At 39.2% G+C, this 24974-nt stretch overlaps 1 protein-coding gene across 5 annotated transcripts in view; it reads right to left on the bottom strand.

Annotated features, from left to right (window-relative positions):
• LOC148852461 (transportin-1-like) overlaps positions 1 to 24974 on the bottom strand; it is a 101241-nt gene that overhangs the window by 48542 nt on the left and 27725 nt on the right. For all 5 annotated transcript variants that reach the window (XR_016099342.1, XR_016099343.1, XM_088945224.1 and 2 more), the window contains 5 exons: positions 14586 to 14684; positions 5118 to 5243; positions 4958 to 5032; positions 4704 to 4775; positions 4395 to 4505 (listed from right to left, as the gene is read on the bottom strand). Coding sequence is in view for 3 of the 5 variants with exons in the window: in XM_088945224.1 (XP_088801350.1) it covers positions 4395 to 4505; positions 4704 to 4775; positions 4958 to 5032; positions 5118 to 5243; positions 14586 to 14684 (483 nt within the window). In the remaining 2 variants the exon portion in view is untranslated. The remainder of the gene's footprint in view (positions 1 to 4394; positions 4506 to 4703; positions 4776 to 4957; positions 5033 to 5117; positions 5244 to 14585; positions 14685 to 24974) is intronic.

Raw genomic sequence — 24974 nt, 5'->3', positions numbered from 1 at the left:
GGAGTGTATGGAAAGCTAGGGGGATTAGCTGGGTGGTTGCTCCCTCGTGGGGTGCTTCCGGGGGGATTGTAACAATGTGGAAGAGGGATGTAGTTGAAGGTTTGGAGGAGTTGATTGGAAAGTACTCGGTTTCAATGAAGTTTAAGCAGCGAGAGGATGATTATATGTGGGTGCGCACAAATGTTTACAGACCGAATGACTACAGAGAGAGAAAGGAGTTGTGGGAGGAATTGGCTGATGTTAGAGGGTTGTGGGATGGACCCTGGTGCATGGGTGGGGATTTCAATGTGATCAGATTCTTGGAGGAATCCAATAAGGTTAATCAGAGGGGGACAAAAAGCATGAGGAAGTTTAACAGTTTTGTGGATGCCTTTGAGCTTAAAGATATTCCCCTAGCCCATAAGACATTTACATGGTCAAATCTCCAATCTAGACCCATTTGCTCTAAGCTGGATAGATTCATGTTCTCTTTGGATTGGGAAGAACGCTGGGGAACCTTGGCTTCTAGAGCTCTCCCAAGGGTGACTCGGATCACTAGCCCATAGTGTTATGTAAGGAGGAAAGAAGGTGTAGAGGCCTTACCCCCTTTAGATTTGAAAATATGTGGTTACTTCATCTAGGGTTTACTAACAAAGTGAAGGAGTGGTGGTATGAGTGTAACTCACTGGTGGAATGGGAGGGGATGAGATTCCATAAGAAACTACAATTCTTGAAAGCAAAAATCAATGAGTGGAATTTAGTGGAGTTTGGGAGGATAGAAGAAAGAAAGGAGATCTGATGGATAAGATTGAAAGCCTTGACTCTAAAGAAGAAAGGGGAGAATTTGGAGAGGAAGACAATGATCTCAGGAGAGATTTGAAAAGACGGTTAGAGGACTGCCTGCACAAGGAGGAAATTAGCTGGAGGCAAAAATCTCGGTGTAAATGGTTGCAAATGGGACACAGAAACACTAGGTATTTCCACTCTTTAGCAGATGGCAGGAGAAGGAAGAACTTTATCTCCAAATTGGTAGTAGATGGAGTTGAGTTAGTACAACAAGAGGAGATTGTCGGGGCCTGTGTGGAGCACTTCAAATCTATTCTAAGAAGACCCGTGAGTAGAAGGGTGTGGGTAGAAGGATTGGATTGGCCAGATGTACGAGTGGAGAACAGGAGAAGGTTGGAAAGAAGCTTTAATTTAGAAGAGATCAAGGAGGCTGTGTTTTCTAGGGATAGAACAAAATCTCTAGGGCCGGATGGGTTCACAATGGCTTTTCATCAGGACTGTTGGGATATCTTGAAAGATGATCTTTTGCGGGTGTTTGAGGAGTTTTTCAGGAGAGGAATTGTCAATCCGAGTGTGAACTCTACATTTATAGCCTTAATTCCAAAAAAGAAAGATGCATCCCACCCGAAGGATTTTAGGCCAATTAGCTTGGTTAATAGCTTGTATAAGATCATTGCAAAAGTGTTGCCTTTGAGGCTGAAGAAGGTATTGCCAGATATCATTGCACACTATCAATGAGCTTTTGTGAGTGGAAGACAAATTACTGATCAGATTTTAATTGCTAATGAGAGTGTGGAGAACTTTAAGAGGGATAAGAAGAAGGGAGTGGTCTGTAAGTTGGACTTGGAAAAGGCTTATGACTTGGTGGACTGGGATTTCTTAAGGAAAGTTTTGACTAAATTTGGGTTTGGGGCTAGATGGTGTAAGTGGATCATGGGTTGTGTCCCGAATTGTCATTATTCAGTGCTAGTGAATGGGACAGTGGTAGATTTCTTCCCAGCCAGTAGGGGTATAAGACAAGGAGACCCCCTTTCTCCTTTCTTGTTCATTCTAATTGCGGAGGTTTTGGGGAAATTGATTCACAGAGCAGATTCTAGAGGGCTCATTAGAGGCTGGAGAGTTGGGAGGGTAGAAACCCCCCTCACTCACTTACAGTTTGTTGATGACATGATTATGTTTTGTGAAGGCAGTAATGTGAGCTTTATCAGGAACTTGAAGTCGGTGATACAACAGTTTGAGCAAATATCCAACTTGAAGGTAAACCTTGGGAAAAGCTGTGTAGTGGGGGTGAATTTGGAGGAGGGAGAGATCAGGGAGAGTGTTGAAGTGTTGGGGTGTGCAGTCTCGGGGTGGCTTTTGAATTACTTAGGGTTGTCATTAGGTGATAATCCCATGAGAGAGAGCTTTTGGAACCCAGTGGTGGAAAAGTTTGAAAAAAGATTGGTATCCTAGAAAAAGAACCACCTCTCTCTTAGTGGGAGAATTACACTAATTAAGGCCACGCTTGCTAACTTACCCATCTTTTTCCTGTCGGTGTTTAAAATCACAGTTTGCTAACAGATTGAAGAAGCTAATGAGAGATTTCCTGTGGGAGCTGGGAGAGGAGAAGAGGGATCATAGAGTTAGTTGGGAGATAGTGTGTAGGAGTAAGACTTGTGGTGGTTTGGGGCTTGGGAGTATAAGGAGAAGGAATATGACTCTGTTGGCAAAGTGGTTGTGGAGGTTCCCTTTGGAGAAGGAGAAGCTATGGGCTAGAATAGTGGCAAGTATACATGGGATGGAGCACAATGGATGGGACGTTGGAATCAGAGCTAGGACCACAAGCAATTCTCCTTGGAAAGCCATTCATGACCTGCTACCAATTTTCTCCCCTAATATCAGGTATGATTTGAATTCCGATAACTCCATAAAATTTTGGGAACAAACCTAGGTGGGGAGTGCCCTTCTAAAGGATCAGTTTCCTTCTTTGTTTGTTCTTTCTGATTTGAAAAATGAGCAAATCTCGTCTTTCACCACCCCGTCCTCTTCCACTTCTGGGATTGGGTGGAACTTGGGTTTAAGAAGGGATTTGAGGGACTCAGACTTCGACAGTATTTCGAGCCTTATTGCAATTCTTGATAACACTGTCATAGACCCCACTAGGGCAGATTCTAGAATTTGGACACCTACCCCCAATGGCATATTTTCTTGTGCTTCTTTCTTCAAAGTCTTAAGTCAATCCACCAGTCCTACTTTCCCCCCTTTCCCTATTGATGAGGTTTGGTGCAGAGCAATACCTCCTAGGGTGGTAGTTTTTGTTGGGAAGCCTATCTGGAAACAATCAACACTGGTATCTACTCCAAAAGAAGAGACTCAATACTTGCTTGTCACCTCAGTGGTGTGTTCTTTGTAAAGCGGATGGGGAGACTGGTTTTCACCTAGTGGTGTCTTGCCATTTTGCGAGGTCAATTTGGGATTGGTCTTTCTCCCTATTTGGATGTAGTTGGAATCCTCCATCAGATTTGCAGGGCCTTTTTTTCCCCTTCTTTATTCAGGTGGCATAAAAAGGGGAAGGACTATGTGGAGAGGACTAAGGGCTGCAGTATGTTGGACACTTTGGGAAGCAAGAAACTCCAGGATATTCTCAGAAGCTGAGAGAGCAGCAGCAAATATGAGAGCTATCATACATATTAGGCAGTACAGTGGCTGAAATCTTTGGAGCTATTCACAGATTACACTATGAATGACATGTTGAGGAAGTGAGGTGAAATTGCAAATTGCACACAGATCAAGTCAGTAATGAGTGTGGCTTGGACCCCCCCACCTAGTGGATTCTTGAAATTAAACTTTGATGGGTGTAGTAGGGGAAATCCGGGACAATTGGGGATTGGGGGTGTTTTTAGGGATGAAAATGGGGTCATTTCTGCCATGTTCTCAGGCCCAATTGGAGTAGGTGACTCCCTTAGAGCTGAGATCTTTGCAGTTATGGAAGGAGTCCGAAAAGCTAAGGAGTTGAACATCAGGAAACTCATAATTGAAGGGGATTCAGAGGTGGTGATAGGGTGGCTGATTAAAGATCACAATGGCTTATGGAAGTACAACAATGAGAGGAGGAAATTCAAGTGGCTGGTGCAGGAGATGGAAGTTAAGACATGTTGGGTTAAAAGATCGGCTAATTCCCTAGCTGACGGTTTAGCTAAACAAGGGGCTGAAAGGGATTCACTGTTTTGGGCTAAGCTGTAACTTTAGTGTTTTGAGGTTCTTTGTTGCTCTTGGAAGATGAGTGTGTTTGTCTTCCTCTTGTAGATCTTCTAATGATGATTTAATAAAAGCGTTATTGATCAAAAAATAAAAGTCTACAACCTATAAATATTTGTACCCAAAGAACACCAAATTCTAGTGACACCAAACCACACATGAGCAAGATAATTCAGTTTTGGTGGATATGCAAAGATATGCCTTCAACATTGTGTCAAGTTGTCAGCACACTAGAGATTTGATCTTACCTGGACTAGAATCGAAATCATCAGATAGATATCAGAACAGAACATGATAAAATATGATGAAATTATCTACCGGTACCATGAGTTGCATAGGTTAAGCCAAAAAATATGATGAAATTAGAAAAAAAAAAAGAAAGAAAGAAATACCTGTGCAATGGATGTAAAGCACTCAAGCAATGGAAAAAGATCTTTGTCCGAATTTGAAAGTTGCTGCCACTTCGAGATTAATGGAGGCATCAAAATATCAAGATACCTTGGCTGTATTAATCGTCAGAGAGTCAGCAAGCAAGAATCATCTGATTGTAAGCATCACATAAATTAAACTTTTGACCATTAAACTTTGACACAACCGCACAATACCCATCTTGAAGGGGCTAAAAAACAAAAAGAAATAAAAATAAACACGAAAGTTATAATCACCATCTTGCATGAGAGAGAGAGAGAGAGAAACGATACCTGATTGAGTTCCCCTCCAACAGCATCTGCCAATGTACCAATAGCATCATATACCATCCGAAGGTTCCGTTTCTAAACAATAGTTTAACAAAATAAAAATGAGAAAAAAAGAAGTACGACTTCTAAGAATAACAAGCAGATTGTAATTGACTTCACATTTAGCAAATGCTTTTATAGTTGGTCGACCAGAACCTACATATGAAATGTAGAACATACATGCAAAAAGAAAAGAAAAAACAAGAAAAAAGAAAGACCTGATATTTTCCAAAAGCACACAAGAGGTGCTGCAGAATAACCTCCAAGCGTGGTACTAACTCTTCGGCAGCCTCCTGCTTATTATTAAATAATATCTTTAGTTCTATAAAACTTTATACAATAATAAATTTATTTTTCAACACTAATTAGATAAGGAACCTCTTCAAGTGTAGCAAACGCTGAACAAGCAGCTTCTTGGACCCGCTTATTAGTGTCTAATACTCTTCGCAGAAGACCCATAAGAACTTTCTCAAATTGTTCATGGCCTTTTTGATGGCCAATACCCTGAATTTGGCACAAAGAAAAAGGAATAGCTAAATAAAATTCAAAATTTATAGCACCAAAAAATAGAGGCCAAACAAGAAAAAAGTACAAGAAAAGAAAAAGAACAGCTCACACTGGGCATTAAATTTGATTTAAAAGAAGAATTCAAGATATGTACTCAAACCATATATTGCAGCAACTTGCATTAAAATACAAGATATGAAAATCAGATTATTGAATCACTGATTAAGTATAAATTGCAACCATCAACTTATCTTATGTGACTAGATACAAACAATTTCACATCACACCCTTCATAGAGAAATCCATAGCAAACATATCAGAAAGTATGTTTCGAAAGCAATAGAGGAATATACTCTCACAAGAATAACTTATCAAAATGAAAATAAGAAAATAGGACTTCTGCAAAAAAATGACAAACAATAGAATCAAAATAATGAAAGCCCCAACCATGGGTTATCAATAAAATATGGATATGAGGCAATCCATAATCAAATTATCCAACCTACAAAAATTTAAATCCTGGGCCACTTTATTATTTTCGAAGTAATTAGTGATGTAAACACCTATTTTATTAGACAATGTATGCCCTTAGCTCTAATCAGGCTAATGTACATAAACATTTATTTGTAAATGAATAAAGTACATTATTGTTTCATGTTGATATTGGTATGTTTACCCCTTAAACTGGACACTTATGAGACTCGTGTTACTTTAGAATGTTCTAACCGTTGGATAGACTTTGGGAGTTTATCCTGACAAGGCTGACAGTAATGCGCTACCAAACAATTGTAGTAGCTTGTCAAAGCTAATAGGGTTAGACCCCAAAGTGTGTGTTTGGAAGAAACACTGAACTCGGACTGATTTTCGGTTATTCCCTAAACCTTGGAGATAGATGGGCAAAACTGAAAAGTTACACATAACCCCAAACTTGATTATGGTACTCACTACGTGTTGGATTGGGCTGTCTTTGATGTGCCAATCAGTGAGATCCATCAAGGGTGAAATACCTAGCATGTTGGGGCAAATTGGGAAATCACCTTAGGGGGTGCTCATAGTGATAGGATTGGCCCCTTTGTCAAACAAAGTGAATATCAGGGTTTACACTCTCTAATGGAAACCTAAATTGAAGACAGTGGATTTCAATTGTATTTGAAATCTAGTTTTGCAAAATGTATTTATACATTATATATACTACTATTTTATGAAAAAGGTTTGCAAAAGGTTTTAATCTCGAGATCCATTTGAGCAAAGAGTGTGATACTGCACCTTGCAGCTAGGGGAGAGGTCCTTCCCTACCGGGCAGTGTTTTGGTCACTATGGGCTGAGAGGTTAAGTGTAAGTGACCATTACAGGGCTGATTACCTGATGGGCTTTATCTCACTTTAAGTCCAATACCCTTAGGTCTTCACTCTTCATAGGGTGGCTAAATCCATGGATCATTTAGGTGTAAATGTTGGGCCCAGACTGAAACCATGCTGATTGCCTCAAGGGTTCACTACTCTGAACAGTGAATTTGGCCTAGCCTCTTTCAGAGGTGGGGCTAGACCCTTATAGACTTGAGTGAGACCTTTATGGGGCCCCACGCCATATAGTATTAGGCCTAAAGTGACCATGCAACACCTAGGGTCGTGAGCCTTTGAAGAAAATGGGACAAAGGCCTAATATTAATTAGATTAATTAAGTTGTAAGTTGTCATGTGATTTGGGTCAAATCTAGGTTTGGTATTGGGTATGGAGCACTTATCCTCTCAAGAGGATAATGTTTAATTGTTAAAAGAGTCCAGATCCAATTCAGATCTGGATAATCTCCTAATTAGATTAGGAATGTAATCCATTAAGAGATAAAAGGAAAAGAGGGCGAACAAGACTAGACAACCTCTCTCTCTTGTTCTCTCTTCTTCTCTCTTTTGTCTCCCAAGAAACCCTACAACGACCTAGCCTTTCAAGAACTGATTTAGATCAGTTTTCTTCTTTGTTTTTGCAAGAAAATCATAGAAGAATAGCAGGCTCAATTACCCTACTCGATCCAAGCAAATTGGATAGCAGATTTGCTAAAATCAAGTGTTGCTGAATCAGTTCTCTATACACTACGCCATCTTTAGTTAGAGGTCGGTTTTAGGACTGATATTGGGCATGAACTACCACCTTAGGAGCTGCAACTTGTGGTCTCTATATCAGGTATAATCTCCCTTTTCTTTGGTTTCAAATCTGGCCCGGTTCAATGCAAGAACGATCCTGAATTTTCAAATTTCAACTTTACCGGGAAATCGGTTCCCAAAAAGGTTAGAAAATTTTTGAAATTTCAGCAAGACATCTAGTATGGTTCAGCCATCCATCTGATGGATTCTAACTCTACTCCAACATATGTTACCCAAATATGACAAGGGCATAGCTGGACAAGATGTTGAATGATGAATATATACTATAATTTGAAGCATTTGAATGATACAACACCTATGTATAGATATCCAAAAAACAGAGGTAAACCCACCAAAACTGAAATATTAACAGACATAGTTCCTAGAAAATATAAGTAAAAAATGATCCCAAAAATTAAGTCATTTAGAATCTTATAAGCAATATGTAACCCTAGCCAAATGCCTAGAGGAAAGAAACTAGGAGATAACACTGTTTGGGTAATAAAAGAAGAAAAATATTAAAAAAAAAAAACAAGAAGAGTACAAAGGAAGGCACCCAGAAGTCACCTGAGAAAAGAGAAACAAGACTATACCTCCAGAAAACCAACCCCTACCTCTAAATTTCAAAAACAACCAAGCACAGGACAAAAGAAACAAAATCAAAAATCAGGAGATACATGAGAAGAACATAAATGCAGCTGCTTCAACACACACGCAATAAAATCATTCTATTGTATGTTGTCACCTATCCACCTATCGCTCTGTGAGGGTCTCCAAACGGGCCTACTTTCACATTCAAAACCCCCACAGAACTGGCATCAATTGTATTAACAGGTCATTCCAATTCAATCGACAAATACAAATCCAGCAAAACATAAGGTCCACTTTCGTTTAGGGTGTACGGTATACCATTTCATATTCAATAGATGATTTACTTGCTAGGACCGGAAAAAGGAAAAAATAATAATAATTGCATACATTAACAATCTGTTTACTATTTCTATTTATCAAAAAAAAAAAACTGTTTACTATTTATATTTATCAAAAAAAAAATCTGTTTACTATTTATGTTTTCCATGTTTTCAGCTCTTACCTTTATTTTCTGATTTCTTTAAGTTGGGCAGCCAGAGTAAGCACCCAGCCAATCACCCTTTTCTACCAGTGAGAAGCTCTTAGGAATTATTTTTTGTCCTGATCATGAAGGCTTTGTGTTTTCTATGGAGTTATGAATTGGGGGCAATTTCAAAGCAGACATTGAGCCAAGGGTGGTTACAAGTGGTGTTTGCAAGAGCCCCAACACACAAATAAACACTGTGAAACTCAATGGCAAAAATTATTTTGAATGGATGCAGTTTGCATGTATAGTTAGTTATTGATAAGGATGAGCATTATTCAGTTAAAACCAAAAATTCGGTTTTGGTTTTTCGATTCGGTTATTTCGGTTTTCAGGTTTAGAAATTCAGTTAACCGAATTAACTGAACTTTATTATCTAAATCATATATAACATATAATACATATATAATATGTATAAAATATATTATATATTAAAATATATAATTTATTACATACATTGTATAATATATTTTTTAATATATAATACATATTTACTATCTATAATATATATTAAAATACATATAGTTTTGAAATTCGGTTTTAACCAAAATAACCAAAAATTTCAGTTCCGGTTATTTCGGTTTTTTAATATTTCGGTTCGGTTCGGTTTTCCACTTAAAATTTTAATTTATTTGGTTCGGTTTTTAACCGAATAAACCATTTACTCACCCCTAGTTATTGATTGGAAAGGTAAAATTGGCTATTTGACTAGAACAATGAGTGAGCCAGATCCTACAAATCCCTCACATGGTAAATGGGTTAAAAAAACTACAAGATAATGACCTAACTGCACAATTCCATGCTTCCCCACATTAGTGAAAATTATTTATGAATGAAATAAGGAAAGGAGATTTGGGATAATGTCTTAGAAACCTATTATCAAGCACTAGATGTAGCCAAAGCTTAATAGTTTCAAAATTAATAATTTGAAGAGCAATGGAGAAAATATTATCTGCTTAGTTTTCTACGTTGAAGTCCTCTATGGCGATAAATAGATCACCTAGAAGCAGTTGAATGGGAAAATCCCAAGGATGTTGCTAACCCATAGAAAATTGGTGAAGTGGAAACAAGGTGTTTGAATTTCTAGTTAGACTACACCTTTAGTATGATATTGTATGGAAATATATCCTTACAATTTGAAGTGTAAAGGTTCTAACGTTGCTAAACATTTTAAAACCAGTTTTTTATCAAGTAATGAAAAAGTGACTTCCTTTCAAATTGTGCCTATTAATTCTGAGGGCATATCCCCACCATGAGAAGGTATAGATATTTCTTACTGTTTGGGGATGACTTTTCTAGATTTTCCCAGTTATATCGTAATGAGGTTCCTACATTGACTCATCATTTTGTTTTTATAAATGTACATATTTTTATGATTTGATCAGAAGAAAGATTAATTTTATTAATTTGATGAATGTACATTGGCTCATCATTTCCATCAGACATCACTCATTAAGTTTCAGAATTAAAATTTTTCAAATCTGATTATGCCAAGGAATATTTTGAGAAGTCCCTAGAACCATGCTTACTTGAACATGACATTATATATCAGAGTACCTATTGTTATGCTAAGAAAAATGAGATTGATAATAGTTAAGAATGTTGTCTCGTGTTTTGAACTTCAGCAAGATCCCAAGAGCAAGTTGTTTTCTATTCCCTTGAGTTTGAGAGTTTTAGAGCGCACATTTTTCCTCAAGACTGGATCTGCTACACAGCTTCTAACATGATCTACAACTGCATATCTGAAGCATTTTCATACTGTCTACTTTTCAGACAGCATATATTTGAGATATGAAGCCATAGATCATTTTGGAAGCCCTATGGATAGCATCTTGTGGGTAGCAGATCTGTACTATTTTGCTCATGTTCATGGTTTTCATCACTCTAAATTAAATCTTAAAAACAGTAATTGTATTTTCCTAAGTTGTGCACAAAATCAAAAGGGATATTGCTCTTATGATCCTATGTTAAGAGTTAGAAACAATAAGATGGATATTGATTCTGAATTGGTTTCTAATTGCGATTTTTTTATCAATATTTTTTGCTGGAATCTCTTTGATGGAATCAATTTCCAAGTCATTTGATTTTCTTCATAATATGTGGTTCAAATCCCCTCTCAGGTAGCTAATAGGTTGGAAAAGTTGATGAGGGATTTTCTATGGGAGCTAGGAGAGGAAAGGAGGGACTATAGAGTGGGATGGGAGGCGGTAACAAGAAGCAAGAAACAAGGAGGATTAGGGATTGGGAATATCAAGAAAAGGAATTTGGCATTATTAGGGAAGTGGTCATGGAGATTTTCTTTAGAAAGAGATAAATTGTGGGCAAAGATAATGGCTAGCATTCATGGGATGGAGGACAATGGCTGGGATACTGGAATCATGGCAAGGACTACAAGCACATCTCCTTGGAAAGCCATCCATAACCTTCTTCTAATTTTCTCCCAGTGGACCAGGTATGACTTGAACTCAGCCAACCTTATCAAATTCTAGGAACAAACTTGGGTAGGGGACTCCCCTTTGATGATCCAGTTCCCCTCTTTGCATGCTCTCTCTGATCTAAATAATATGCCCATTTCATCTTTTTTTAGTCCCCTCAGATGCAACCTCTGGTTATGAGTGGAATCTGAACTTGAGCTAGGTGGTTAGGGATACAGAGTTAGAAAACACTATGTCCCTTTTGGCATTGCTTGAAAAAGTTTTCCTGGACCCCCAAAAGGAAGATTGTAGAATTTGGACCCCCTCCCCGTCGGGCTCTTACTCTTGTGCTTCTTTCTTTAAAACCTAACTCCCTCAGCATGTCTTTCCCTGTTAAAGAGATATGGTGCAAACCTATCCCTCCTCATGTTGGGAGTTTTTGTTGGGAATCTTCCTAGAAAGAATCAACACTTGTGATCTTGTTTAGAAAAAAAAAAAAAAAGACCCAAGACTTGTTTATCCCTGCACAGGTGTATTCTTTGCAAGGCAGATGGGGAGAATGGGTACCACTTATTATTATCTTGCCATTATGCAAAAGCTATTTCGAATTGGGCTTTATCCCTTTTTGGGTGCAGTTGGAACCCTCCTTTGAATGTACAGAGGTTGTTCTTTCCATCTTTCTTCAGCTGGCCAGTGAAAAGAGGAAGGATAATGTGGAGGAGTATAAGGGCAGCTGTGTGTTGGTCTTTGTGGGAAGAAAGAAACTCCAGATTATTTTTAGATAAGGAGAAGAATGCTGGGAACTTAACAGAGTTGATCCACATAAGGGTAGCACATTGGTTGAAATCCCTGGACCTGTTTCCAGACTTTACTGTGGATGATTTGTTGAGATAGAAAGAAATAGCAAGTTCTGCCCAGGTTAAATGGGTCATAAATCCTTCTCGGATTTCCCCTTCTGCTGGTTATATAAAGCTGAATTTTGATGGTAGTAGCATTGAGAATCCAGGGCTGTTAACTATTGGGGGAATTTTCAGAAATGAGAAAGGGAATGCCTTAGCCCTTTTCTCTGGCCCGATTGGTGGGGTAACTCCCTTAGGGCTGAGATTTTAACAGCCTTGGAAGGGATTCAGAGGACAACAGAACTGAATATTAGGAGACTGATTATTAAAGGTGATTCGGAGGTAGTGGTAAATTGGTTAAAGGAATGTTGAGATAAAGTACAGCTGGGTGAAAAGAACTGCAAATTCCTTCGCTGATGGGCTAGCTAAGCAACGGGTGAATAGGGATTCTTTGTTTTGGGCTTATTTCTAACTCTGTACTTTTTTCTTTTCTTTGTTTTGGGGGAGTTGAGATAGTTTACCTCCCTCCGCTTTTTAGTAACTTGTTCTTAACTGAATCCAATAAAGTTTTCTGTTATTGATCAAAAAAAAGGTGATAATGCCCTTAGTTTTCAAAGTGTTAATGGAGTGGCCGGTAGCTTCTTATTCTGTTTGGATCTTGCTTTGCTCCCTTTATCCTTTCTTCTTAGTTTTATTTCTTGTGTCTCAGTTGTAAGGGACAGGGTTATTTGAGTCACTTGTTTATTATAACTTGAGTGAGGATAGTTTAGTCTCATCATGTAATTTTCATTAAACAGGGTTATTAGTGTAAATTACCTCACTCTATATCAGGTTAATATAAATACCTACTGTCCAATTGAGAGACTATTCTCTTGACTCAATTGGCAGCTAGGTTTTCTTCTCAACCTTAGGCTGCACACCTTCATTTCTCTCCTCTTTGCTTTTTTGATGTGTTTTTCTGCAATCAGGTACATTCTGTACACAAATCATCCAGCTACAAGTGTTCCTCGCTAGCCACCATGTACAAGGATGGATACAGTTCCTTGAGTTGTTGGTTATCCCACCATTTTCACCAAAGATACATGCAACATTCATTTTTGCACTACCCAGGATGAAATGGATGCCCCCTCAGGAGATCCCAATCCTTCATGGTTTCCCTCCAGGGTGACAAAGGATAAAACATGCAGAGATGCCTCAGAACAGCGAACATATGGTTGATTTGAAAAGAATAAATGCTAAATTTTTCAACTTTCTTACAACAAAAGAAGGGTGCAGGAAACTTTGATAGACCTCATTATCATCTGGTAGAACATTGGTTATGCACAACTGACGAATTCAAGTATTTAAACACTCATGATATAATAAGAGGCCAGTCATTTATGTTATCCTCTTAGTCTTGCAACATACTCCTACATAGACTTGGGACTTCCCAACCTTGGCTCCACCATACTACAGTTTGATGGATGTTCATTGGATAGTCATGGCTAAAACATTTAGTAGGATATTTGAAGGTTGGAGATAGAGATAACTCTAGTAGTAATTACTTTTTTTGAAGAATAAAAAGAAAAGTACTCATTAAATAAAAAAGAGAATCTTCATGCAATCACCAGAGGGTGATGAGACAGCACCCAGATTATCAAAATCCAATACATCAAAGAAACATCAGCATAAAAGAAAGAAAGGGTAAATACTACAGAGATCTCAAAGGAAAACAATGATTAAACCTCCACAAAACACACAAACAGATGCATGTAGCCCCATGCTTCTCCCCCAAAATCAATATTGTCTCCTTCAAACAATTCTTCCTTCCCATCTCCATCCTCATGCCGCATCTCTCCTCCTTCCCCTATTGTGATCTTCTTCAGACTCTCTTCCCTAGCTTTCCTGGCAAACTCCTCTTCACCCCCAAAAACAAACCTAAACTCTTTCCAGTTCTAACAACTCTATCAGCCAGGTTCTCAATCTCCAGCATTCATCCCTTTACTTCCTTGCTGTCTGATAAAACCTCCTTGGACTTCTTTTTCTTTAGCAACTCCACCCTCCTTTTCCTTCTCCTCAAACCCAGCAATTGGCTTTAGATTTTCCTCGGATACCTCCATCAATTGAGTCACTGCCCCTACTGTAACTTGGAACTCGGTACATTTCTTCTCCACCACCTCCTTCTTTGAACCCTTAAGTCATTACTTGCAAATTGCAAAAAGAGATTTCCAGAGGGATTCTTTAATCACAAGTTAACAACTATTTGAGTTCATCATAAAAATCCTATCCCACCATTATGATCTATCAAGAGATATCTTTTATGCTTTTTTTTGTGATAGATAAGATACGTTTTCTGTTTGAACCCTTGCTCATTTATAACTACAAGTATGGAGCCATTTTGTTGACTTTTAGATTTTAGAAAACAGTAGGTTGTCCTGGGCTCAATGGCTGTTCTGAAAAACTCTTGTCCAATGATAGGTTACATCAGGGATTCAGGGTAATGTTATCTGGAATATGATTCCAGTTGCCATCAGTTAGAGCCTCTAGAAGGAGAGAAACATAAGATTGAACACAGATTATGTGAATTGAGTGGCGCATCTTCGGGAAAGTAGAGAAAACAGACTATTTCTGTGCATCAATCTCAGTGGATCTTGAAAGTTCAAATTTTTTGCATTTCTGTAAAATATTTTAATTTTTCTTTCCCTCTTTTTTCCAGGCAGGGGGGTAGGGGGTTCAGCTCTAGAGGGCCTTTGCCCTTTCATATGTTTTCATATATTAATATTGACTGCCATACTTCACCAATGAAGAAATAACCATTAGAACTGGCAGATCATCAAAAAATAGTTTCATCCATACCTGAACAACAAATTTACTATATCGAGAGAGTGTCCAACATGTGATGCTACGTATGAGAGGAAATTTATCATCCAAAAGAGGAATGAGATATACCACCATCTGTACATAAAAAAAAACAGCTACGTTACATAAATAGAGTATAATGAATCAGTATGTAAGAATGATTCTCAGTAACAAAGAAGAATAAAGCATATCCTAAAGTTTACACTGGTGCACAAAATGGAAAGTAGACCTATATATTAAAAATTAAAAAAAATTATTAAAAAAACTGAATTTGATCTGTGAGCTTCCAATATAGAAAACCAAATATAGAAATAAGTTAGCAACAAAACAACTAAGTCCAACCTGAACAGGAATTTTTACACCTTTTTTTTATCACTGAAGGAAAATTTTATTTGAAATTAAAGTTAAAAAGTTTTACAACTTTGTGTATGGGGCTAGAAATCCCACACTACTACATATTTCTGTCCATTTTTACATTGCAGCCCAAAACAAATGTTGCCTCAAAGCCCCTTGTTTAGCAAGATAATCAGCTAGCCCATTTGCACTCCTTCTAACCCATTTGAATTCTGCCTCTACCTCCCTTGCAACCTTTTCCACTTCCCTTATCACTTGTTTGAAAGTCCACAGAGTAATTCTATTGTTTTTACCCCAAGAGATGATCACCTTGGAATCCCCTTCAACCTCAATATGCCTCATTCCTAGTTGCTTGGCTATCTTCAATCCTCATAGCAATGCCACTACCTCAGCTTTTAGAGAGTTGCCCATGCCGATAGGTCTAGAGAATAGTGCTAATATTCTCCTTTCAGAATTTCTGATTACTCCCCCGATGCATGACAATCCCATATTTCCAAATGAGCTTCCATCAAAATTCAGTTTAATTCTGTTACCATCTGGAGGTTTCCATTCCATCCTTACTCTCTCTTTCACTCTTAAAGATTGTGCAACTTCTGTCCAGGATCTTATAATTTCTGTGACTGAGAAATCTTGGAAAATATGCAAAGATCTTACCCAATGAGCTACTTTACCTTTGATTGTGTCAAGTACCTCCTCCATTGTTCTACTCTTATCCAAGAATATTCTGTTATTCCTTTCTTCCCATATCACCCAACAAATACTGCATTTGTAGCTTTCCACATAACCTTCACTCTTTTCTTTGATTGCCACAAAAAGTCTCGACTGAAAAGTCCTGCCACATCTTGAGGGGAAACCCACCTATAACCAAAGAAAAGACAAAAAGATTCCCAAATATGATGCACAAAGGAACAAGATAACAATAGATGTGAGGAGAAAAGCAAGCAAAAGGCCTTCTTTTCTGCAGCATATCACACGCGTTAACCTTGCCAAGGAAATTTTCCAAACAGAAGGCTTGAATTTTTGGGGGGATAGGCTTAATCCAAATTTCTTTTACAGGGAATTCCCCAACCGGGTTGCTAGGTGTGACAAGAACATTAAAGAAAGAGGAACGAGAGAAGAGGCCAACTGAGGAGCCTTTCCAAATTCTAGAATCTTCCAAGGATGGGTCCTAATGAACTTGTCCTATTAGATCCAGTAGTTGAATTAAAGAGGCACATTCATTTTCCCTAAGGCCCCTCTGAAACCTAGATTCAAATTGACCCCACTTAGGCCAGGATTACCCAAAATGCTTACTGTTTCCCCTTTGAAATTTGACAACACGTATAGATCAGGGAAGAGGTCTTTGAGTGGACTATCTCCCACCCAAAGGTCTTCCCAGAAACGAATTTTATTACCCTAGCCCACATCAAACCAAATGGAATTAAGGAATGTTGGGTAAATTTCATAAATTGCTTTCCAAGGAGAAGATGAGGAAACATGAGGGGCAAAATTTGCATCCCAACCATTGCCATCCAAACCATGAATACTCACAATGGCTTTGTGCCACAGCCTATCTCTTTCAAATGGGTATCTCCACAACCATTTTCTTAACAGAGCTGAGTTCCTAATTGAGATGTTTCCTATTCCCAAACCCCCTTTATCCTTGGGCTTTCTAACTTGATCCCAATTAATCAGGTGATCCTTCCTCCCCTCACCCGGGTCCCAAAGGAAATCTCTCATGTATTTTTCTAACCCCCTTGCTACTCTACAGAGTATTCTAAAGGTTGAGAGGAAGTAAATAGGGAGGCTTGCCAACGTGGCTCTAATCAATGTTATCCTTCGACCAAGAGAGATGTAATTCCTCCTCCATAGAGCTAGCTTCCTAGCAAATCTTTCAATGACTAGCTTCCAAAAACCTTCTGACCAAGGGTTCCCACCTAAAGGTAACCCCAAGTAGCTAATTGGCCAACTTTTAATCTCACACCCCAAAATCTTTGCAAATCTATTAAGTTCCCCTTCCTCCAGACTAATCCCTACAATGCCTATTTTGGTCCAATTTATCCTTAAACCTATCATCCCCACAAAGTTATCCAATAGCAGCTTTAGATTAACCACACCTTCCTCGTCACCTCCCTCACAAAAGAAGATTGTGTCATCTGCAAATTGAAGGTGGGTAACAACCTCTTAATTTCTACCTATCCTCCACCCTCTAATCAAACCTTGGAGGTTGGCTTTCACCACCATTCTGCTTAACACCTCAGCCACTAAAGTGAAGAGAAATGGGGATAAGGGGTCTCCTTGCCTAATTCCTCTCTTAGCCGGAAAGAAATCCTTCGCTACTCCATTAATAAGAATTGAATATTGGGCAGAACTTAGACATCCTCTAATCTAAGACCTCCATTTGGTTCCAAAGCCCAACCTTTCTAACATTTGAAGTAGCACTTCCCAATTAACCATATCATAAGCTTTCTCTAGAACCACCTTACACACCAACCCTTTTCCTCTATCCTTCCTTTTTTCTGCAACACACTCATTGGCTACTAAAATTTGATCCACAATCTGCCTACCTTCCACAAAGGCACCTTGGAATGGTGTAATGATCGATGGAAGTACTTTTTTTATCCTTTCTGAGAGAACCTTTGCAATATATTTATATATATTCCCAACAAACCAATTGGCCTATAGTCTTTAGGGGTTTTGGCCTCCCTCCTCTTCGACATTGAAGTGATAAAAGTGGTATTCACCCCTCGAGGCACCTCTCCTTTGAAAAAGAATTCATTGAACACTTCCAGAATATTAGTTTTCAGCCAATCCCAGCATTCTTGATAAAAGGCCATTGAAAATCCATCCAGCCCGGGGGCTTTTGATCTTTCCATGGAGAAGATTGCATTCTTAATTTCTTCAGTAGTGAATTCCCTCTCCAAAGACAAAGACTGTTCTTCTGAGAGCCTGTCCCCTTCCATTTCTGGTAGTTCTGTTGTCACCCCACTTAAGCTTGTGAAGATTTCTTTGAAATAATTAACAAAGATCCTTGTGATCTCCTGACTCTCTCTTACTTCCTAGCCCCCCTCCTCCACACTAAAGATTAAATTTTTCTTTCTCCTTCCATTTGCAATTGCATGGAAAAACTTAGTATTACCATCACCTTGAACAATCCATTGACACATTGACTTTTGTCTCCAACATATTTCCTCCTTCCTTAAAATCTCCTCAATCTTCCTCACTATATTATCTTTTATTTACTCTACCCTCCCAAAATGCTCTTTGTTCCACTCTTTTATTTTCCTTTTTATTCTTTAATTTCCATGCAATGCTTAACAATTTCATACTCCCCAAAAGTCTGGGTTCCTACCACTAATCCTTTAGTCTAGTTTTAAAAGAGTGATCCTCAAACCACATGTTTTCAAATCTGAATGGAGTCGGGCCTCCCCCTAAAATTTCCTTCTCAATGGAAATGGGGCAATGATTTGATGTAACCCTAGGTAGCCCTTTCACTACTATTGAGCCCCACAATTCTTCCCAGTCATGAGTAATTAGAAATCCATCCAGTTTGGAGCAGGTTGGGGGGGATTGGAAGTTTGACCATGTATAGTCCACCCTTAACATTGAAGGTTCACTCAATTCAAGGGAGTCAATTAAGTTATTAAACCTCCTCATGCTGGTAGTGATTCCTTGGTTTGGCTTGTTTGTTTCTCCCGAAAATATGACAACATTGAAATCACCTCCCACGTACCATGGTCCCTCTCACATTCCTCTAATAGCACATAACTCCTCCCAAAAAGCCTCCTCGCCCCTATAGGAATTGGGACCATATACATTTGTTACCACCCAGTCTCTCCCATCCGAGGGTCTTCTAATTTTTATGGAGACTGGGTATCTACCAATCAATTCCTCCACACTTTCCATTTCCTCATTTCTCCAAATGGTCAAAATCCCTCCTAAGGCTCCCCATGATGGGGCAAACGACCAACTTAGACCCCTAGCTGCCCAAATGCTTCTTATCCACCTTCTATTCAAGTCTAATAATTTGGTTTCTTGATTCAAAATCAGATATGGTCTTTCTTTTCTGAGAGTATTCTTGATTATTCTCCTCTTTTTGGCATTTCCAAGGCCTCTTACATTCTAGCTGACTATCTTCATTTCAACCTGCTTAAAACCCCTAATCAATGACTGCCTATTGTACCCCTCTTATTCTTTTCAAGCTCCCCTCTTCCTTCCTCTCATAATTAAATCAAATTTTGACAGGTTCAATCTAAACAAAGAATAAGAAACATAACCATCAAAATAAAGTGTCTCTAGGAAGTTGATGTAGTACATTCCTTAGATATAGAAAATATTCCTAAAAACATTATTGAGAAAAGAGAACATCCAAATTTTCATAAATTATATGAAAGGAGAAAGAGGACTGAGGAAAAAGAAGCCCATTGGAGAAGCCCATCAGTCTAGTCCAGTTTCTATTAGGTCACTTAATATATTCATTATGTCAAGGGCACACTGTCTCATGGCTTATTTTTCTCATCTTCCTCCTCTACTTAGCTTCGAGCTTATGCAGATGCAGAATGGGCAAGTTTCCCTAACACTCACCGTTCTACTACTGGTTGGTGTATATTTCTTGGTGATTCTCTAATTTCTCGGAAATGCAAGAAACAACAAACAGTTTCCAAATCATCTACTGAAGCAGAATATAGAGCAATGTCCTCAATATGTAGTGAAATAGTTTGGCTCAAGGCTCTACTTCATGATATGGACATTGATCACTCATCTGCCATCCCCCTGCTTGCTGACAACATGAGTGTGATCAAGATTGCATCCAACCTGGTATTATTTCATGAGCATACTAAACATATTGAGGTGGATTGTCACTTCATTCGTGATCTTCTCCACGCGGTCGCATCTCTCTCCCACATGTTTCCTTGGGCCTACAACTTGCAAGTCTTTTAACTAAAGCTATGACCAAAGCCCGGCATAATTTTCTTATGGACAAAGTGATGCTTGTTCCCCAACATCAATTTGAAGGGGAGTGTAGAGAAGATGGAGGGTAGTTATGTAATTTTACCTTTTCTTTCGTGTAATCTAGTGTGTGTACATTAGCGTACAGCTCTTCGTTTATTTCTTTTGTAAGGACAATCTTGTCCATTCACATTCTTAATATACATTCTTTCTTTTTGGGTTGGTTTAATCATACTGATCCATTCCATCTTGTCTCTTCTCTTTCTCATAGATTAACATAAAAGTCCTATTAGAAATCTCAGTTTTACTTTTCTAAAGAAGCCAGTTTCCTATTGAAAATCAATTTCCTTTTGGGGGAGCAGACTCCCTCCCTCCTTTGCTCCCTTTATTGAATATAAGAGAGCATTCTAGCTTTTTCTAATTTTTAGAGAGAAAGGTAAGTTTCTATTCAAGGAAGGGGGGATGTACATGAAGGATATACAAAGAAATAGAAACCCCAAAAAAAATTACATAGGTAGAGTATTAGCACCATACAAAAAAAATAAGTTATCCACCCCCCCCCCCTCAACTCCCTCAAGATCCATCTAAACAACAAGCAAGAAAGGTGCTGATCAAAAAAACAAAAAAAAAAAAAAAAAACAAGCAAGAAAGGTCTGAGGAGGCTTCCTGGATCTCACTCAGCAGATGATCAAACCTCGAGAGGCCCTATCAAAATTGAAAATCTGAAGAAACTCCCTGATGTACCATTTTATTGTAGTCCTTATTGTATTGTTTTCTTATTTATTATTATTCACTTCAGCCCTGCAAGGGCCTCCTTGTAAGTTCTCTAAATTGCATTACCCTAGAAGGGCCTCTTTGTAATTTCTGTAACTTTCACTTTCTATATAAAGGACCCTTGGGGTAGGGTCGAAGCATCCATTTTTCATATCAGAATTTTGTATTCTGCTCTGAGTCTGTTGACATGGTATCAGAGCAGGCTGCTCTGTAATCAGCTCTTGCTTTATGCTCTCTCTCTCTGATATCTCAAAGGTTGCTGGCTTCTGGGTGCTTTGTCTGAAGATAGGGCTGTTCTGATCAACCCTAATCCTTGCTCTCTGTTCTGAGATTTCTGGAAGAGAGGTCTTCCTGGAACTCTCTTGGAACGCCTCTGTTTGCAAAGAAACCTGATTGATTGTGTCGCTGGTCTGTTCTTCTAATTCAGAAAGCTTTCTTCGAGATTGGTCAAGCTTTGGAGGAGTTCTGATCTTCTCTCTAGGGCGGCAACAGTTTTCTTCTTCTTCTGGTCTTCTCTCAAGGGCGGCAACAGTTTTCCCTTGGACTGGTGTATTCTCAGGCCTTCTCCAAACTTCGAACATTTAGTTCTTGACCACTGGTGCTTCAGATTGAAGGGTTTCAACAGACCTCTTCATTCCCTTTCAAGCTGCTTATCTGAATCCTATTGGTAGCTGATTTAAACTGCACACGACAGGTTGGTGAATCTCTCTTGCAACCCTAGTTTTCTTTGTGCTGTCCTAGGGTTACTTGGTAGGAGGTGTGTTCAGTACTGAGGGCATTCAGTCCTCTCCTTAGTTCAACAGTCCTGGAACCATCAGGTTGGACTGTCAACACAACCGGTTGGAGTTATTCTGGATAAATTTCTTGGAGGATTTTGATTCCTCTATAGGGTGGCAAATCTGTATTGAAGATATTTGACTATATTTCTCTTCCAGACCAGATTTACTGTTGTTTGTCTGAACTGCTTGTTGCAACCTTGATTGAACTGTTGACTTAAACTGCTAGTGAATTAAGTGAAGTGGTTAACAGTTCTGAACTTCGAATTTCAGTGCTGCTACTTTTCTTCCTATGTTGCCTTTTTTTCTTGATGGCTGACAGTAGATTTCTCCCTGTAAAATTTGATGGAACTAACTACAATATGTGGAAGTTCCATTTTGATTTCTATGTTAAGGGAAAGAACATGAAGTTTACTTGAATGGGACTGTAAGTAAACCTGATGAAGAAGAGGCTGATAGTAAAACCTATACACAATGGAAGCTTGACAACGGAAAGTTAGTCTCATGGATTTTCAGCTCCACTGCGCCTCACATTAGTGTTCCAATGAGAAGACTAAGGACTGCCTATGAGATGTATGCCTACTTGACAAAGGTGTATCATCAGTCCAATATGTCACGGCGATACCAGATTGAATCTGAAATCTTTGCTTATTGCTAGGGGGACAAAAAGATTCAAGAATACTATTCAGGCTTTATTGATCTTTGGGCTGAATATGAACTTGTTCATACTGAACCCTCTGATCCCGTTGAATGTGTCAAGTATTTGCAGACACATTTTGAAAATAGAAAAGTTGACCAATTTCTCATGAGGCTGAGACCTGAGTATAAAATAATCAGGTCAAATATTTTGAGTAGAGTAACTCTTCCAGACTTAGACTCTGTGATGGAAGAATTGTTGAGAGAAGAAACTAGCCTCCTAACTGCTGCAAACATAGAAGGGAAACATCCTAATTCAGGGATGGATACTGTTTTTCTTGCACAAGGAATAAGAAATCTGGTGGAAAGGACCCTTCTAAAACTCAAGGCTATAAATGTAAAGGATAAGGACATATAGCCTCTCATTGCAAAAAGAAGAATGTCTGCACATATTGCAAACAACATGGACATATCATTTCGGATTGCCCAATTCATCCACCCAAGGGACCCGTGAAGAAGAATCAGTCACGCGCTTATCAAGCGTCTGAGGGACGAGTGTCCGATACCCCCATTGCCAAGGGAGAATCCTCGACTTCCATGAATAAAGAAGAGATAAACCAAGTGGTATCTTCTGCCATCTCATGTCCCTTTCCTGCTATCGACCTATCTGGTGAGTTCTCCAGTTATTGCTCTTCTCTCATTTGGATAATTGACTCTGGTGCTACAAATCATATGATTGGGGCCCATCCTGAACCTTCAAACAGATTGTCTGAAACCAACTGTTAAAGTTCAGCCTGTCCTAGAAATCTGTTTGGTTTGTTAGTTGTAAAGTAAACAGCAAGAAGGAAGAAAAGAAAGAAGAAGAAGGAAGAAAGGGAAAGGAGAAGAGAAAAGGTTTGGTTCGAAAACTAAGAAGAAAAGTCAACTTAGATTCGGCCAGACCTGTTATTATATTATTAATATGACTGGAAAAGACAAGAGTGCCCTTATTTAAGTAAGAGGCACTCGAACTAACATAATAGTACACATCAGCACTCTCAACAGGTGTACAAAGACTAAAATACCCCTTCACTAACACTCCCCCTCAAGCTGGTGTGTATTATCATATAATCCCAGCTTATTACATATGTAGTCCACTCTCCCCCGACTCAAACCTTTTGTAAACAGATCTGCCCACTGATTTCCTATATTAACATATGTAGTCTCTATCACTCCATTCAGCACCTTCTCTCTCACAAAATGACAGTCAACTTCGATGTGCTTGGTTCTTTCATGAAACACTGGATTGGAAGAGATATGAACCGCTGCCTGATTGTCACAGTAGAGCTTCATTGGAGCACCGATGTCATATCCTATCTCCTGTAGAAGATTCCTTAGCCACACTAATTCACAAAAAGTATGTGCCATGGCCCTATATTCTGTTTCTGCACTGCTTCTTGCCACAACTGTTTGCTTCTTACTTTTCCACGTTACCAGGTTACCCCCCAAGAAGGTACAATAGCCTATGGTAGACCGTCTATCAGACATAGAACCTACCCAATCAGCATCGGTGTAACCTTCTACTTCCAGCTTTCCACCACTTTTGTACAGTAACCCACGGCCAAGGGCTCCTTTCAAGAACCTCACAATCCTTAGCACTACATTCCAATGTGGGACAAGGTTTCTACATGAACTGACTCACCACACTAACTGCAAATGAGATATCTGGTCGAGTAATGGTTAGGTAGTTTAGTTTGCCTACAAGACGTCGGTATCTGCCAGGGTCTTCAAATACTTCACCTATATCACTACTCAACCTCGTATTGATTTCCATAGGTGTCTCAGTCAGTTTAGTACCCAACAAACTTGTTTCTTCCAGTAAATCCAGCACATATTTCCTCTGACACAAATTAATGCCATGCTTAGATCTTGCTACCTCTATGCCCAAAAAGTATTTCAATTTGCCAAGGTCCTTTGTCTGAAAGTGTTCCTGTAGGAATGCCTTCAATCTGTCAATGCCTATTTTATCATTCCCAGTCACAACGATATCATCTACATACACCACCAGTAGTATTTTGCCTGCTGGAGAGTCATGACTGAAGACAGAGTGATCAACTTGGCACTGTTTCATACCAAACTTCTTGACCACCTCACTGAACATACCAAACCATGCTCGAGGGGACTATTTAAGTCCATATATAGCCTTCTTAAGTCTGCATACCTTACCATCCTCCCCCTGAGCAACAAACCCTGGTGGTTGCTCCATGTAGACCTCCTCGAGCAAATCACCATGCAAAAAGGCATTTTTGATATCGAGCTGATATAAAGGCCAATCATACATAGCTGCAAGGGAGATGACAACACGAACTGACCCTATCTTAGCAACCGGGGAGAATGTCTCTGTGTAGTCAATGCCATAGGTTTGAGAGTACCCTTTCGCAACCAGACGCGCCTTCAGGCGCTCAACACGACCATCTGGCAAGTACTTAACAGTATACACCCACTTACAACCGACAGCCTGCTTCCCAGGAGGAAGAGCGGTGAGATCCCAAGTGTGATTATGATGGAGTGCAGAGAGCTCTTCTTCCATAGCTCGGCACCACTCTGGAGAGGTAAGGGCTTCCTGGACATCCTTAGGAACAACTACTGAAGATAACAAGGAGATGAACTGGCGATGGGAGGTGGAGAGGTGAGTAAGGGAAACAAAATTGGAAATTGGATGAAGGGTGCAGGTGTGTTTACCTTTCCGTAAGGCAATAGGGAGATAAAAGTCGGAGGCTGGTGTCGGATCTGAAGTCGGATCTGTCGACGGTGATGAACCAGAGGAGGCGCAGCCGGTACACGTGGGCGATGTGTATACACGTGACGGATAGGTGGGCGGTCAACTGACGGTGGCACCGAAGGCAAAGATGTAGGCACGACTGGAACTAGAGGAGGA

Source organism: Nelumbo lutea, chromosome 5 (genome assembly GCF_056320005.1).
Source record: "Nelumbo lutea isolate HS-2025 chromosome 5, American lotus-T2T, whole genome shotgun sequence".
NCBI lineage: Eukaryota > Viridiplantae > Streptophyta > Magnoliopsida > Proteales > Nelumbonaceae > Nelumbo > Nelumbo lutea.
This window is presented reverse-complemented; position numbering and strand designations above follow the sequence as displayed.